The sequence below is a fragment of the Candoia aspera genome, chromosome 15 (genome assembly GCF_035149785.1).
Source record: "Candoia aspera isolate rCanAsp1 chromosome 15, rCanAsp1.hap2, whole genome shotgun sequence".
NCBI lineage: Eukaryota > Metazoa > Chordata > Lepidosauria > Squamata > Boidae > Candoia > Candoia aspera.
Window position 1 is genome coordinate 6,097,783 of NC_086167.1, and position 18,047 is coordinate 6,115,829.

At 45.8% G+C, this 18,047-nt stretch overlaps 1 protein-coding gene across 2 annotated transcripts in view; it reads left to right on the top strand.

The window, feature by feature from the left end:
- Positions 1-16,090, top strand: part of BICDL1 (BICD family like cargo adaptor 1) — a 51,026-nt gene extending 34,936 nt beyond the window's left edge. The window contains exons 7-10 of one of the 2 annotated variants that reach the window (XM_063315549.1): positions 103-246; positions 5,756-5,886; positions 9,377-9,497; positions 15,369-16,090. In XM_063315549.1, the coding sequence (XP_063171619.1) occupies positions 103-246; positions 5,756-5,886; positions 9,377-9,497; positions 15,369-15,572 (600 nt within the window). In that variant the 3' untranslated portion in view covers positions 15,573-16,090. The remainder of the gene's footprint in view (positions 1-102; positions 247-5,755; positions 5,887-9,376; positions 9,498-15,368) is intronic. The other variant, XM_063315550.1, reaches the window with a different exon arrangement.
- The last annotated feature ends 1,957 nt before the right edge of the window (positions 16,091-18,047 follow it).

Sequence of the window (18,047 nt, forward strand, 5' to 3'; positions counted from 1 at the left end):
TTTTTTAAAAAGCAACCCTCTCATATCCCCATCCCGCCCACCACCATCGCCACTGCCTACAAGCCAGAAAACTGGGCGAGAAACTTTTATATCCTTTTTCAGGGCTCTCGAAGAAGTGATGATGATGCTTTAGAAGAACAGATCAAGCAGACGAGTGAAGATTCAAGAGCCCTGAGGGAGTTAATGGAAGGCGAACGGGGGAAACTGAGGCAGAGTCTGGAAGAGCTGCAGCAGCTTCACAGCCAGGTAAGCAGTGGTGGCACCAAAAGAAAAAGAAAATTGTGAAGGGATGGCCAAAGAAGCAAAGTGCCTTTTGGAGTAAAGGAGCTTTATTCTACTTGTTAAAATTTTGAAGCAGAAATAATACAGGTAGTTCTCACTTAACGACCATTTGTTTAGTGACGGTTCAGACTTACAACAGTGCTGAAAAAACTGACTTACAACTGGCGCTCACACTTATTTATGACTGTCACAGCGTCCCTGCAGCCACATGATCATGATTTGAGCGCTCAGCAACTGGTTTGCATTTATGACCGCCACAGCATCCCGTGGTCTCATGATTGCCATTTTTGACCTTCCTGGCAAAATGTTTGCTTCTGGCAAGCAAAAAGTTCATTTAATGACTGTGATGATTCGCTTAATGACTGCTGCAAGAAAAGACATAAAGTTGGGTCGGATTTGCTTAATGACCGCTTCGCTTAGCAACCGAAATTCTAGTCTCAGTTGTGGTTGTTAAGCAAGGACTACCTGTAGTATATTTCAAGTTACTGCCAAGTGGTGCATGAATGGAGAAGGGAAAAAGTCCTTCTAGAGCTACAGGCAGCAATTCTAGCTGCCTTTTGTTTTAGCGGGCTAGGGAGAATTCAGGGGTGTCAGCAGGGGGTGGTCAAAATGGTCTTGATGGTTGCCACAGTGATATGATTGATGCTCCACCATTTTTTAATGTGCAGTGCCATCACACCATCATGGCCAGCACCTTGACTTTTCTGATACCACCTGAGGACACCCCTCCCAAAATTATTTCAGTTCCCTTGTAAGTCCCCTTGCCTCTCCTTACGGTGATCCCTGCCTGTCTGCTTGACCTCTTGAGCCCAACCTGCACCAGCCAGTGAAAATCTCCTCAGCGTTTCTCCAAAACAGTGTCATTTTGCCCACTGTTCCCAGAATTCAATACTGGTCCCAACGTGTAGCATCCGTTAGCATATTCCCTTAAATCGAACCATGGTTTTGATCTGCCTTTCAGCAGAACAGCAGAGGGTAAATCTCTGGCTGGCTTTCAAGTTTGCCACCATTTTAGAAAGATGAAGATGCTCCTGTGGGCCAGGAAGATACTAGTCATGTCATATCGAACAGGACTGAGGCACAGAAGTTGAACTGTTCACGTTAATGACTATCTCTGCCAGTTGTTATGGTTGGAAGGGATAAGTAATTTTGTACTGGCAGATCTGAGAAAGACCATTTCTTCATTGCCGTTTTGAAGATCTTCCTTTGACTGTTAACCCAAAATTGTTTCAACCACCTAAGCCAGCTTTCTAAAAGCTGTAGAGCATCAATGTCTTTAAGTTGTAGGTCATAATGGAGAGAAAAAAAGTTCTATTTCTTTAATCCAATGATTAGGATGCATAACCCTCATAGAGGTATCTTCAAAGGGGTGGTGGTAAAGAAATTCAAGATGGCAGCTGTGATAGAAGCCCCACCCCCTTTTTCGGGTGATGTAATGGTCTGTGGGAAAGACCTTGGGCGACGGGGTGAAGAGATGCTGCCTAGGGAATGTCAGATAAGAGACAGCTTAGCCCACCGCTGGATAATTGGCAGGGCAAGAGGCTCAGAAGAGACCCTCCCTAGTTTCTCAGAGGGAGAATTGTACTTTCAGACTTGCAAAATTCTGTCAATGTCGCTTTACAATAAAATAGAATTAGCTTATCTGGTCGTGTTTCCTGTCTGGTCTACCTGGGAAGGCTGACAGGTGAGGAGTCAATGACATGTGTTTAGCCACTCTTGTGACTTTTTGACCACCTCCCACAGATGCCCCCGCACCCACAAATTTATTTATTTATTTATTTTATTTAGCACATTTTCCCCCCACCCATCTTAAACACAACTGTGGGCAAATATCAGAGAAGTAGATTTTCTTACCTGAGTTGGCATATTCTGGAATCTCCATTCCTAAATAAATATTTTTAGTATCAAACTTTTGATACAAGGTGGTAATAGAGTAATTAAAGATACAATCCACCACCGTGTTAGCTGGGAATTCATTACAGCCCCAGCACACCTGGAAATTATCAAGTTGGGGAAGGATGAGATGGACCAATTCTTTTCTCATCACAGTAGAAAGGTTGTTGTTACCTTGAGTGTTTCCGGTCAGAGAGCAAAGACAAGATAAAGGGCATCTGGAACAAAGCAAGCATCAACTAGAGAGGCAGTAGAAGATAAGGTAGAGCTTCCTTATCCAAGATGAGGTAGGTCACCTTGATTCTCTAACCTAGTTGGGCTAGTTTTCCCCAAGCTGAGCTCAATTCCTGGGAATTTCATGAATGTGTCAATGTGCTTTTCTTGACAACAGTCCATAAGTGGTTGGCCGTTGCGTTTTTTCAACTTTTCAGTCTAATCCTGACTTTTCCTGAAAGTTTTCCATCTTAGAAGGTCTGACCCCGCTTAGTTTTTTGAGATCAGCCATAGCCAGGCAGGTGAGTTAAATGCTGTTCTTGGACCCCACCCAAATTCTTTCTTCTAGTCCTCTTCTGCCCTCCTGTTCTCCAGTGAACAGAACATTCTGTCTGGGTGGGAAGGCTTTGTTGGGGTTGAGTGTCACTTTTTCTCCACGGGTTTTTAACTTGTTCCCCTCTTCCTCGCTCACTTCCATCCCTACCCATCTTGTTTCCCCTTGAATCCATAGGTATGGCCTATTTTAAAGCATGCAAGTCACCGATGGCTCTGTGTGTGCAGATTTAATTCATACTAAATTTGTTGCCTTCGAAGCTTTGTGAACCTTTATGACTAGAAATAAATATTGATGTCTGCAAAAAGTAAATTTGGACTTCAACATGGCACCCACTTTTCTCTTTTCACTTGTAATAGTGAGTAGCAAGATAGATAGATAGATAGATAGATAGATAGATAGATAGATAGATAGATAGATAGATAGATAGATAGAAAGATAGAAAGATAGAAAGATAGAAAGATAGAAAGATAGAAAGATAGATGATAGATAGATAAAAAGATAGAAAGATAGAAAGATAGAAAGATAGATGATAGATAGATAGATAGAAAGATAGAAAGATAGAAAGATAGAAAGATAGAAAGATAGAAAGATAGATGATAGATAGATAGATAGATAGAAAGAAAGATAGAAAGATAGAAAGATAGATGATAGATAGATAGAAAGATAGAAAGATAGAAAGATAGATGATAGATAGATAGAAAGATAGAAAGATAGAAAGATAGATGATAGATAGAAAGATAGAAAGATAGATGATAGATGATAGATAGATAGATAGATAGATAGATAGATAGATAGATAGATAGATAGATAGATAGATAGATAGAGAAAGATAGAAAGATAGAAAGATAGATGATAGATAGATAGATAGATAGATAGATAGAAAGATAGAAAGATAGAAAGATAGAAAGATAGAAAGATAGAAAGATAGATGATAGATAGATAGATAGAAAGATAGAAAGATAGAAAGATAGATGATAGATAGATAGATAGATAGATAGATAGATAGAAAGATAGAAAGATAGAAAGAAAGATAGATGATAGATAGATAGATAGATAGATAGATAGATAGATAGATAGATAGCTATTTAATATCTATGAGCTACAGTCCCACAGATCTCTGTGCAGGTAATATTTAGTTTATCCCATTCCACCAGCTATTCTAGTCCATTAGTTAAAATACCTCGATATGCTGAAATTTTATTTTTATTGCCTTTTGCTCAATGACCCTTTCAGGGAGGGATGGCATATCAGATTGAGTCCAACAGCCATGAAAACTGACAACTTGCTCTCAAGAACTTAGGATGCAAAATCTCAAGATTCTCAGCAAGCCACAGTTATCTTTCTGATGACTGATTGATCTCAAATTCCTAACCGCAGAAGACAATTTGGAAACAAAGATTCACAACGAATCTACTTAGTTAGGTTTATGGTCAAGAAGGTAAGGGGTTAATACTCAGAACCTTGGAAACAGAATTAATTCCCTAACTCTAGCACTCATTTATTAGTGAATTAATTAAGGTTGGGTCTCTGAGCTGTTTAAACCCTGTTTTCCAGAAGGCCAGGCTAAAGAAGAACTAAAACTCCCTTTTTCTAGATAAGACTGACTCTGAAACATGTGTCTGCTTGTCATTAATGGGTATTTTAAAATACTCCCATGTTTTTCCCAACCCTGGAGATCTCTCTGACAAGTGATGTTCTGTGCTTTCGCAATTATAAGACTCTTGGTGACTTACATACATAAAACAACCATAAAACCTCAAAACCATTCTTAAAAGAATAAAAAAGTAATGAACCCAGCCATTAATAGATGGCAATAAGACTCTCCCCCTCCCAACCTAAACTATAATCCAAAGGCTAGCAAAAGTGGATTGTTTTAAATTCTACTCTCTCATAAGGTTGGGCAGCCCCAGACAAGGCCCGCCTTAGCCTCATGGGTGGAGAAGATACAGGTAGTCCTCACTTAATAACCATTGGTTTAGTGATGGTTCGGACTTACAGCAGCGCTGAAAAGACTGACTGACAGCTGGTACTCACACTTACGACCGTCGCAGTGTCCCCATGGTCACGTGATCATGATTTGGGTGCTTGGCAACCAATTTGCATTTATGACCATCGCAGCATCCTGGGGTCACATGATTGCAATTTGTGACCTTCCCGGCTGGCTTCTGGCAATCAAAATCAGTGGGGAACTGCATGATTTGCTTAACGACCACATGGTTTGCTTAACCTCTGTGGTGATTCACTTAACAACTGCCACAAAAAAGGTAGTAAAATCAGGTTGGATTTGCTTAATGACCACTTTGCTTAGCAACTGAAATTCCGGTCTCGATTGTGGTTGATAAGCCAGGACGGCCTATATGCAACTTCCCTTCATGATATGGGCAGATTCTACCTGGAGCAGGTAGGCCTGAATATAATCCAGAACTGAGCTCTGAAGGGCTTTATAGGTGATAAACAGCACTTTGAATTGTACCTGGAAACCAACAGGTAGCCAGCACAGCAAACAAAGCCATGTTCCTTTGCTGAATTGACCTCCACTTGTCAGGCAATCCACACGTTCTGGACCAATTGACGTTTCTGAATGATCTTCAAAGGCAGCCCCATGTGAGATGTGCTGCAGTAGTCCAGCCACAACATGATGAGGGCATGAGTCACCTTGGCTAGAACATCTGGCACCCAAACCAGAACCATCTAGAGCACCAGCTAAAGGTGGACAAAGGTGCTCCTGGCCATGGCCTCCACCAGTTCAAGCAGTAGCCACCAGATTATGGACCAGCTCCTTCAGGAGGAGGCAACCTCAGCCACAGCCAGAGCGGAAGCATCTAAGGAGCCAGATGCTTTCTGAGCAAACAACTTCTCTACCTTGCAGAGATTTTCCTGGAGTTTAACTCCAACACGGACCAGCTGGTCTTTTCTGATTCATGAGCTCTTGCTGTGGACATCTCCAGACTGAATAGAACTGGTCTTTTGCCCTGGTATTAAATCAACAGCATCAGCCTTGCCTTGATCCCTCCCCCTCCATCTTATCAGGTGACTCTGCTGAGTGTAGAGATGACTTCTCTGAAGGAGGAAAGAGACCGACTCCGGGGATCGGCGGAAGATAAGGAGATGAATCAGCAGCTCTTGAAGGCTATCAAAGACCGAGATGAAGCAATTTCCAAGTAAGCTTATAAAGATTTGGATGGGTGGCAAGATGGGTATGAGGAAGAGGCAGGGAGCAGAGGGGCCGGCCTGTAAACACTCCAAGTCTAGATAACAACCAGGTAAAATTTAAGATTTGTCACCAGGAATTCCAGCAAGGTGGGTTCAGTGTTCATTTTGTGTCTGGTTGCATGATGATCCCCCTGCACTAAATCTGATGAATGGCTTAAATTACATCTGATCACATTCTGTTCTGGCAAAGCCTAAAAAATAGAGAATGGTGCTTCTAACTTACTTCACAAGTGGCAGGAAAAGACTGCTCCATGCATTGCTCGCTGATGAAATAAAGCCTGTGTGATTCTCCTGCTTTGGCATCAGGGAAGGACCTAGACCTATCCACCTTTTGTTCAGCATCAGGTTTCTCACTTACTTCCCTTTTTTTAGCTTTAAAAGTGAAGCCAATTTAGTGGCCTGCTAGAACCACTGAAATGGAGCAGAGCTTAACACAGCTGAGAAGCTGTACTCAGAAAAAGAATCTTATCTTAGATAGCTTTAAGGAGCATGTCAGAGAAACACAGGTTATTGATTTTACACACTTAGCCCTCCCAAGCATAAAGAATCACACACTTAGACAGAGTAGGTTAAGAAGTAAAAGGAATGAATATTTTACTGATTTTTTATTCTTGGTTCAGTTACATTCGTCTTCGGTGGAAAAGATGAAATCTTTGTTCTTCTTTTGTCCCTATACATAATTCACCCTTAGCCCTACAGCTGCTAAGAGTTGCTTGGAAGAAAGGGGGTATTCCAGGCACACCATATGGTGCCCAGAGATGGAGCAGCACACAGCCGTATGCTTCGCTCCTGGTGAAGAAGGAGGAAGAGAGAGAAAGGAAGTGGGAGTGGGAGTGGCAACAAACAGTTTCCTCAATAGCACTGAGAGTTTGCATCCTAGAGCAACCATCCATATGCTAATGAGGCATGCTGGATTTGCCAGGACTTCCATCAAAAAGATCCTTATAATTAAAAAAAAGAAAGAAATGGGAATCAAGTATGGGGCAACCTAGTTCAACTTTTCCCAACCCTTCCCCAACCCAGAATGCCCCAACCAGTTGCTGAGAATTCTGGGAATTGAAGTCCACCTAGCTGGAAAGTGCCCAGATTTGGAAAAGGTTGCGTTATCTTGACTTCCAAAAGTGCCCCTGGGCCTCCTTGAAATTCACTGAAAACAATATTGGTGGATGATGGCAACTCTGCACTTTCTGGGCAGCCCCTGTCCTGAACACACAGACACCCCTTGTTGTGAACACACATGCATACGTAAAGAGAACACATGGGCTGGTCTCCTCACCACATTGCCTTCTGTTAAATGGCTATTTTATCACAGGGTTACCCAAAAACAGCAGTCATTACGTGCTCAGACTTCCAAATCTGTCCCTCCCTCGAAGAGACTGGGATCCCTAGAATGGTAAATAGAGATCAAAGCTGGAAGCACCCCTAATCCAGCATATTTTGAGGGTCCCAAAATTGAGAGTGACTAAAACTGGGTCAATGTGAATCTACATTGCACTGAATCTTGATGCTCATTCAATGATGTTGGGCTCATTGTGTTTTCACAGAGTAATCTACCCCGACAGGGTCGCTGTCAAGGTAAAACACAAGCACATGATCATGCTGACTGCCTTAATCTTTGTTGGAGGGAATGCAATGTTTAAAATTAAAAATGCGGGGCTGTAAAACTCCAGAGTCTCAGGGTAAAAGCAAGCAACAGGTTTGGCCAGCACGTGTCTTGTTTGACTCTGAATGTGTGCATTGCATGAACTCAAGCAGGTGGTTAGGAAATCATGGTTTATGGTGCAGCATGATGTCTGAACCCACCCTTCTGGGACTCACTCATTAAACCATGGTTAGGCAAACCATGGAAGAGTGTAACATGGGAATCCACGGAGGGATTTCAGCCACTGTATTCTGCTTTTGGTCATCTGTCCTCTCTCTTGTATTCATTTTCTGTTCTTTTGATGATGGACCCATTGCACAGCAATGGAGTGGGAGGCAAGATGTGATTGTTACCAGCCTAAAATGTCTGGCTGGAAAAAAGACCAAATTACTGCCCCACTGCTGCCCCCTCTTGTCTGAACAGAGAACGTTCATTGGCTGTTGAGGTTTCAATGCCAGAAAAGAGGAAGCTTCTGGTATTTCAGGCTGTGTGTGGGTTACTGACTCTCGTGTATCCATGGAAACTGGCTACTTAAGAAGTCCAATGTTTAATATTCATTCTGTGACGGGATTTTTTTAAAATCTGCTGTTATGTTTTTTGCAATACAAAGATATTTGCAATGGGGACTGTGTGCTGGCAGCCCTGCCTGCGTAGGCAGAGACTTTTTGTTTTGTTTTTGAAGCAGAGTCTCATGAATGACCACCGTTGCATGTTAAAATAGGTATCGAGATCAGCTTTCCCCAACCTGGTGCTCATGAGGTGTGTTGGGACTGCAGCTCCCATATTCCCCAGCCAGCTTAATCTGTGTTATAGAGGGACGCAGTTCCTGGATGTCTGCTGTCTTTAGGAGAGAGAGAGAGAGAGAGAGGGATGAGAAACCTGTAATCCTTAGATGTTGCTTGATTCCAGCTTCCGCAATCTCTGTTCATTGGCCAGGTTGGCTGGGCCTGATGGGAGTTGGAGTCCAGTATGATTTGGAGGGTTGCAGATTTCCTATCGCTGCTGGTGAGTCCTGCTAGAAATATAAGATCCTAGGGGTGTGGGTGTGTGTGTGTGAGCTAAATTCTCACTGGCTTCCCTCTACTACCCCAGGAAGGACTGAATTAAGATAGATGGATAAACTGTCCCCTGGTGGAAGATGGTATCCTCCATCTTGGCCCCTGCATGCATTAACTGATTATCTACCATCAAGTTGACGTCAACTCTCAGTGACCACAAAGATAGATTTTCTGCAGGAGGATCTGTCCCCAACCTGGCCCTTCAGGTCTTCCAACAGTGCACCCATCACTATCTACCCACCTCCTTGCTGGTCATCCTCTTCTCTTTCCTTCCACCTTTCCCAGCATTATGGAGTTCTCAAGGGAGCTGGGTATTTGGTTGATTGATTGATTGATTGATTGGTGCCATCATGTTGGTCTTAACTTGTAGCAACCACGCAGATTTCCTCCAGGAGGATCTGTCCCCGACCTGGTCCTTCAGGTCTTCCAATGGTGTACCCATCACTCTTCTTCTGATGCTCTTCTTCTTTTTCCTTCCATCGCATTCAATTAGCTTGCCTTAATACGTGAGCAAACTGCTGGCTGTATTCTGGGTTTTGTTGGGTAGACTCAGGGAGGACCCGGTGGGCCATATCAAGGGTTTCAGGAGCTTCAGATGGTCCACAATGGCTTTCCCACTCTTGCTTTGCACAGCAGTGATGCTCCTGGATCCCTGCACCGATGAATTGTGGGAAGAGACGAATGGATTATCCAAATCCAAATGGCGCTTAATTAAGGTGTTTTTGCTTTGCTTTTCAGGAAGAATGCTGTTGAAATGGAACTGGCCAAATGCAGAATGGATATGATGTCATTGAACAGTCAGCTCCTGGATGCCATTCAACAGAAGCTTAATCTTTCGCAGCAGCTGGAGGCGTGGCAGGTAGGAGGAAGCAGACGGCTCGGGCAGGGTCAGGCATAGCTTACTGGTGGAGTTCGTGTGGGTGGTGCCACATGGGCTCAATAAGTGAAGACATCAATTGCCAGAACACTGGAAGAAAAAGGAACAAGGGCGAATGTCTCAAAAATGTCTTCTTCTCCCCCATTGTACCTTCTCTTGTTTCTTCTCTTCGGTCCAAGCAGCGTATAAGTCAGGAAAACAGAAGCGGTTTCAGACTTGAAGAGGAAAGATAGGCATGGTCTTGCTCCCTTGACTTTCCAAAGCTCAGCTTCCGTTAGGACAGTTGTAAATTTGGTTGCATGAAATCTTTGAGCCCCTTGGATGGAGGACAGAGGGAAGAAGCCCCTTCCTCTTTGGCAGATCTCAGCTTGGGCCCCTTGGAAAGAAGCTAAGGAGGCATGCTTCTGGAGGAGGGAAAGCTGGTTTGGATGTCGCTTGACGCCCCTCCAAAATGTCACCTGCCAGCTGGCCTTGATCCGGTTCGGACAGACACAAATGGGTTCCTTGTTTTGCCAGGATTAGGTGCCGTAGTATATGGATTTGTGGAGGGCGTTCCTCCTGGGGGAAGTGGAGGAGGGGAGAAGGTGGCTCCATAGCCGTGGGCTTTCGTTGAAGTCCTTGTTCCCTGGGGGTGCCCAGCTGCTGAACTGACCCTCAAAGTGGGTCCCACCCTTTGGAAACCAACGCCCCCTTTCCTCCATTCCCTCCAGTGCCCCCTTTCCCGGAAGTCCCTCTCTTCCAAATGGCAGATCCCAGGAAGGGAAAGACTTTCCCTGAAATGCAAACTCATCTCTTCCCTTATAGGTCTTGAATTCAGCCCTTGGGACTGCAGGCCACAGGTGTGAGGTGGCCCCAAGGCTCTGCTTGGCCTTGTCCAAATCGCCCCTTGATGAACGAGTGGGCGCCAAAAGTGGGCCGGGGGCTTTCCTCTCCTCATCGCCGTGTCTGTCCTGCAGCTCTCCTGGTTTGATGCTTCCTCCACTTCCCCTTATTGTCACTTCTCTCTCTTTCTCTTCTGTTTCCAGTTTGCTTCTTCAGGCCTTTTTACTATCTGGCTCCTTTGGTTTCTGATCTAGTGGCCTTTATCACTTCCCGTAACAACAGCTTTAGTCGTACACCCCTCCTGCCTTTAAGGTGAGCGCCCACCCGCTTCTTCCCTTCCTCGTGTCATCCTCTCATGTCCCATCCCACTTGGGTATCACTTCATTCTCTCGGGCAGGGACTCGCAATGTTTCAGGGGTCAGGTCACCAGGCAGCCTCCGGAAGCTACTGACGATGTTGGGATGTTGCTACAGGTAGTCCTCAACTTATGACTGTTCGTTTAGCAACTGTTTGAAGTTACGGCAGTGCTGGAAAAAGTGACTTATGGCCACTCCTCACACTTACAACTGTCACAGTGTCCCCGCGGTCACATGATCAAAATTCAGGTGCTTGGCAACCAGCTAGCACTTGCGACAGCTGCAGCATCCCGGGGTCATATGATCGCCATCTGTGAACTTCCCAGCCAGCTTCCAACAAGCAAAGTCAAAAGGGAGAAGCCGGATTCACATAACGATGGTGGTGATTCACTTAACAACCGTGGCAAAAAAGGTGGTAAAATTGAGTGTGACTCACTTAACAACCACCTTGGTTAGCAATGGAAGTTCCAGTCCCAATTGTGGTCGTAAGTCAAGGACTACCTGTACAAGGGGCATTGGCCTGGTTTTGGACTGGGGAGATGGCAAAACACTCCCATGTCCACCTTCAGAACCACCCCCTGCATAGAAAATGAGCCAGAGTTGCACAGCTGGAACTTGGCCATTGGGTTGCCAAATTTCAGCCAGACAGTCTCAAGATACCGTCCGCGGGGAGATGCGCAGCCCACTGTTGCCAACCCCTATCCGAGAGGGATGGAATGCAAGGGTCCCATAAGCTATTCAGGCCTCATCCATGTTGACAGGCATGAACAGCTTATCCCCTAGGTATCTTCTGCAATCAGATCACCTTTTGAAAAAGCACCTTTGTAAATTTTCTGGCCTGTGTCTTGTCTGATTTCCATCGAATATTCTTGCCTGGACTTTTTAAAATGGAACCATTGAGGCTTTTTGTTCCCGGAGCAAAGTGTAGAGTTGATATTTGGTTTGGCATGCAGTTTTCAAAGTGACTCCCTAGCATTTCCAGATAGGTGGGCAAATATATCTGCTCCAGGTAGTTTTACTTCTATTTAGATCAGTGTTTGTCAACCTTAGCAACTTTAAGACCTGTGGACTTCAAATCCCGGAATTCCCCAGCCATGGTCATAAAATTGGGTGTGACTCACTTAACAACCGCCTCGCTTAGTAACGGAAGTCCCAGTCCCAATTGCGGTCATAAGTCGAGGACTACCTGTATAGAAGCTGCTTCACCCTAACCCAATCTGTCTTCTCACAAAGTTGTTTGACCTGACTATGGTTCCGTAGACCCTTTCCTTCTTCATTTACCACGTTTCTGAAAACTCCATAACGAATGGAGAAGGTTGCCGTCTTATAACCCATGCATTGTGAACCTAAGAGCGAAACATTGGCTATGCTGTGCCACTGTTATATGAACATGGGGAGATAATATGCATGCTTGCAAGGACGGCTCATCATCTGCCCTGGCTGGTGATCTTAGTAACCTTGCCGTGCTAATCTAAAATCCTTGGATTTTCTCTTCCCACCCTAACCCTCCTGTTAATTTCAGTTGAACACTGAAGCATTTGGGTGGGAATGTCTCCTCCCAATTTCCTGCTCTCCGGGTATATTGGCCCATGGCTGGGAGTTGCAAGCCCAGCTGAAGTGGAGGCTCCAGGGTAGGGGCTCAAGGATCGGAATAATTCTGCTCAGTCTCCTGCCCTTGCAAAGGGCAGGGTGAATTCTGAGTTCCTTTACGCTGCTCACACCAATGTGTTTGCACAGCAGAGATCTCTGAATGGATCACACTCCCCTTATGGCATACCGTGGGCAATGAGTTCTTGAAAGTTGGGCATTTGAGAGGCGTGGCTGAATACAGCTTCCCCATGAAGACACGGATGTTATCCACTTACTAGCAAAAAAGTAAAGGAGGGCATTTGGGGGAGGAGGGGGAAAAACTGCCCCCCCCCCCGTGGTCTTAGAATCTGGTTACAGCAGAGGCAGGACAGCGACTCTGGGCAAGTTACAAATTGTAGAAGCGTGAAAACAAGGAATTAGAAATAAAATACACTAAACTTCTGAAACAGAAGAAAGAACCACAGAATAACTGAATTACCCGAGGCCAACAAATGGACTTCGCACTCCGGATCTAGACGGGCTCATCCTGTACCGCAGCTCAAGGCTAGCCTGGGTTGGCAGAGGGCAGCAGATTTTTCAGGGTTTTACAGAAGGACAGAAATGTTAGCACTCAGAAAAGGCCTGTCTCATGCGTCCTGCTGGGTGACGCTTTCATAGAAGGGACCCAAATCTGCCAGATCTCCTGGCCAGGCAGAGACAACCAGAAACAGACGGTCCCACAAATAACACAAACGTTACAGTCGTTTCTGTCTACATCCCAGAAGTTTTCAAATGGGGGATCTGGACCTGTGGGAGGTGTACTTGTTTTATTTGTTTATGCAAACAATTTATATAGGCTGCCTGAAGTTAGAGAGAAGGGTTAGCATGCTTGTTTTAAACCTGATCAGCCTTGTATAGGAGCAGACGGCGATGGTCCTGCAACATTTGAGAACCTCGACGATACATAGATTAAAATGTATCCATTGCCGTAAAAAATAAGATACTTATTTCTTGCCAAACACTCACCTTGATTATATATATGCACATGTGCACGCACACACACACACACACACTTCCAGATCTAGACAGACAGGCAGGTACTGGCCAATCAACCAGACATTGTGGTAGTAGACAAGGACCAGAAGACGGCAATGGTGATAGATGTAGCAGTGCCAGGTGGCAGCAACATCAGGAATAAGGAGGATGAGAAGCTGGAGAAGGACCAGGGCCTGAAGGAGGAACTGGCGAGGATGTGGGAAGTGAAGGCCAAAGTGGTCCCAGGGGTAGTAGGGTCACTCGGGGCCGTGACCCCCAAGCTGGGAGAGGGGCTCCAACAGATCCCAGGAGCCACATCAGAGCTCTCTGTCCAGAAGAGTGCAGGGCTAGGAACAGCCAAGATCCTGCGCAGGACCCTCAGACTCCCGGGCCTCTGGTAGAGAACCCGAGGTTGAGGAAGACACACACCACCCATGGGGGTGAGAAGGGAATTTTTATATTCATGGGATGGGGGTGGGGAATCCCACCAAGTCATCACTTTTCATTCTCTGGGTCACCGTAAAGGACATCCCCATCTTTCCACATCATCTGACGTCTGTATCACCCTGTGCAAGTTGAGTTCATCTTTTCAGCATTCCCCGTGTTGTTGCCTGCAACGAGAGCGAACGGCTATTCGCTGTGCGATGGGTGGTGTTGCATTTTGGTTGAAACGCTGCTGGCCATCCACTCTGGGAACGGTGTCCTTTTTAAACCGCTCGGCTGTGCTCCTGCCATGTCTGCCTTTCTTGGATAATCGCCTGCTTTGCTGGCCATTCTGGAGTCTTTCGAGGGTCAACAGGTTGTGGAAGGGAAGCCCTTGCTCCCCGTCTCTCCTTCACTGGCAGTGGTGTGCCTGTTTTCAGAAAAAGAATTGTGAGGGTCTTGTTTGCCTTGCTGTCCTGGCAAAAGGCTGTGTGTCTGCAACATAGGAACCCACCTATGAAAGCTGTGGATGCAATCAATCTGCAAGACTGTAAGGCAGTGTTTCCCAACATGCTAAGCCAGGTTTTGCTTAACTGTGATTTGCTGAATGAACCACTGTGCAGTTCATGCATGGACGATGTTGTGCTGCTAGTTTTGCAGCACAGTGCCTCTGACCAGAAAAATAGACTGTATTGTGATAATACAGTGATTTGTCTTATACAACTTGCCTGGACAGTGCTTGGATCCCCACAATATCTTAAACTGTAAGCTTTTCAATTTGTTTTAGTCTAGTCCAGCGTTTCTCAGCCTTGGCCATTTTAAGACGTGTGGACTTCAACTCCCAGAATTCCCCAGCCAGCCATGCTGGCTGGGGAATGCTGGGAGTTGAAGTCCACACGTCTTAAAATGGCCCGGGTTGAGAAACGCTGGACTAGTCTGCCATCTTATGCAAATCAGCTGCATAAGTCAGAGTCCATGCCTGACATATGAGACTAGCCGTAGAACAATTTTCTTCTCAGCCCAGTCCGTCTAACCTGGTCCCTTCCAGATCTGTTGGACTACAGATAGCCAGAGTGGCTAGAAATCGAGCCAGCTTTCTAGATACTAACCAGGGGAATTTGTGGGGAGGTGTCAGAAATGTCAAAATGGCAGCTGCAATCAAGGACTGTGAACCTTTTTTGTATAAAGAAGGGGGTGAGGATGACTCCATAACAGAAGCCACCTTGACTTCACTGACTCTCTTCCAGCAGACGTCCTTGTTTCTAGCCTTAAAAATGTGTGAGAGGGTCCGTTTTGAAACCAGGATGCTGCAAAACTGCAGGCAAGGGTGTCTGCTGGGGGTGGTCCAAAAAGTCAAGATGGTGGCCAAGACGGTACGATTAAATGTTTAGGTCCTTGTACTTAAAATGGTGCAATCCAGTTCTTTTGCCAAGGCCCATAAAACAGTGCAATCAATTTTTTATGTCAACACACATAAAAACAGACAGAGCTTGGATTACACCATGATGGCCACCATTCTGACTTTTTTGACCATGCAATCTGGACACCCCTGAGCCTGCAGGTCTAATCTGGGCCTCTCCCACTGACCTCCCATCGCCATTGTCTTCTCCTTGTTTCCCCTTAACGGCCTTTCTCTTCCTGGCCATAGGATGACATGCAGAGGGTCATCGACCAGCAGCTGATGGACAGACATCCTAAGGAATGGAGCCAGCCAACGTACAACTTCAACACCAGCAGCCACGGAGCCAAGCGGCACACCAGACCCTCGCCCTTGCTGAGGCTCCAGCAGCAGGGCTCCGGGCCGGCCGGAGCAGAAGGGAACCGCCTGCTTTCCTTTTTCAAGAAAAATTAATTAGAAGGGAGTGAGAGCTTGGTGGTCAATGTTTCCCTATGTAGTCTTCTTGTTGAGTTGTTGATTGGGAGTGAGGAAGGAAGCTGAGGAAAGCTGGTGGCAGATGCTCCCCAGTCCTGATCATCATGCAAGCTACTGCCAAAAGGGCATTCAGCACTATATATATTACACACACACACACACACACACACACATACACACACACAAGCTGTGAGATTTGAACTCCAAGTTTACAGGCATCCCTGCCCATCTCTTTGCATAACAGCACAGCAGGGAAGGACACTTCTTAACCCCTTAACCAACAACCATCAGGAAACGCCAAGCCTTCAGGGGCTTTGGTTAGACACTGATCCTGGCTTTTTCCTGCTGTGTACAGGATTTCAAGGTCGTTGGCTTTTGGCAGAGAGCAAACTAAAATTGAAATTCAGGTGTAGAAAGACAAAGGGAAAAAAACAGACCCATTGATACACAGCAGGGTAAGACCTAAACTTGTTATCAACCTGCTGCTGTTCTGGAGTCAGAAGATTGAAATGCAACGTTTGGGGGGCCCACAACATCTCTAGAAGGTGTCCGTGGGAACTGACCATCAAATTAGAAGTACGTTTAACAAATCCTAACACATCTTCTAAGAGCAGTCATGGTATGCTTGCGTGAGGTCTCATGAATTTGGGGGCAACAAGAACCAGAGGGTAAGAATGCCAAAATCCTTCAAAATCTGGGTCATGTTTAATTCCTTTGCACCCCCGAGAGCAGAGGAGACCTTGTTGGTAGTTCGCCTGTACGACCTTAAGTCCGTGGAGAAGCCAGAATTCACGGGAATGCCTGGGGCACTGTTTCCCTCTTTCTGTTTCGCCACTGGTTACTTGACATGAATTAGGTTGTCTGAAGAGCATGGAGCTACTGGTGTGGCTCCTCTTCCCCTGCCTGCTTGCAGAAACACTGTGTCACTGTGCAGTTCAGATGGGAAAGCATTCAAGGAGAACAGATGTCCCAAGTCATAGTCAACAAAGCAGAACGCTGCAAACCGTCTGGAGGCCAACTTAGCATTATGCAAAACCTTGGAAGGGTTATTCCTCCTCATCCAAGTTCATACCACTTGCTTCCACCCTTAACTGATCCCCCTCTCCCTGCTGATATTACTGTCCTTGTCAGTAGATGAGGTCAGGTTGGAACTGTGGCAGAGGAGAAATGACAGAGGCATCTTCTCTGCCTAGGAAGGAGGATCCTATTGCCTCCGGGAGAAACCACCATAAGGCTCCAGGTTTTCTCCCTCAGTCTTGCATCTCATGCTTCCTTCATCACAAACCAGCATAGGATCAGGCTAACCGAGCCACACCTCTCCAGAGGAGACAGAGAAAATAAGAAGGGGAATATTTTTGGGTAAAACAGTGCATTCAATCAGGGGAGCTCATCCTTGCAACAACTGGGATACAGCTCTGGCTGACAATCCCTGTGAGAAGTATGCCTCTCTGCTCTAGAACCACCTTCCCCAACCTGGTGTCTTGCAGAGGTGTTGGGCCCGTGTCCTGTACAGGCTGGCAATGATGGGAGCCATAGCCCAACACACCTGGAAGACACCAGATTGAGGAAGAGGCTGTAGATAGATGATTGGAAATCCAGTCTTCCTGCCTAAAGATCCAGTATTAGTATTTAATACCTTTTATTATTTATTTATTTATTTATTTATTAAATTTAGCCACCGCCCATCTCCCTATGCACTAATCTCCATGAGTTAGCTGGCTGGGAGCAAGTTGACTGGCCCAAGTCATCCAGGGAACTTCCGTGGCTGAAGCTGGACTAGAACCTGGACCTCCCTGCTCCTAGTCCAGCACCTTCAATACTGTATCACTCTGGTTTTTGGGTCAAGAAGGACTGGCCCAACGTCCCCCAGGGAGCTTCTGTGGCTAAGGGGGGTGGCTAGAACCTGGGTCTCCCCACTCCTAGTCCAAGAACTTCACCACCACACCAGCTGTGTGGTGAGTTATTTCTTCTAGAATCAGGAATCGGCAATAGAGCCAAGGTCGCAGCTGGCATGGTCCTTTTGAGCAGCCAGATGATTGTAGTAGGAAATGCAACTCTGCGGATTTTTAAAGTTGGAATCATGGAGATACCTTCTTGCAGCTTATGGGTTCAGAGCTCCAGAAGGAAAACAACAGCTGCTCAGATAGAATGAAATTGTTCCAATTACTTTGGTAGTGTGAGAGATCTAGTCCTATAGGCCAGAGGTAACCAAGTGCTCCCCTGCCCCTCCAGTTGCCTCAGACCAGTGTTTCTCATCCTTGGCAGCTTGAAGACGTGTGGACTTCAATGCTGGCTGGAGAATTCTGGGAGTTGAAGTCCACACGTCTTCAAGTTGCCAAGGTTGAGAAACACTGCCTTAGACTATGGTCCTTCTATGCAGCAATCATAGCATGGCCACTGGGAATTGCCACAGTTTAGGGAAGATGACTTTAGAGTAGGCTTTAGAGAAAGGCA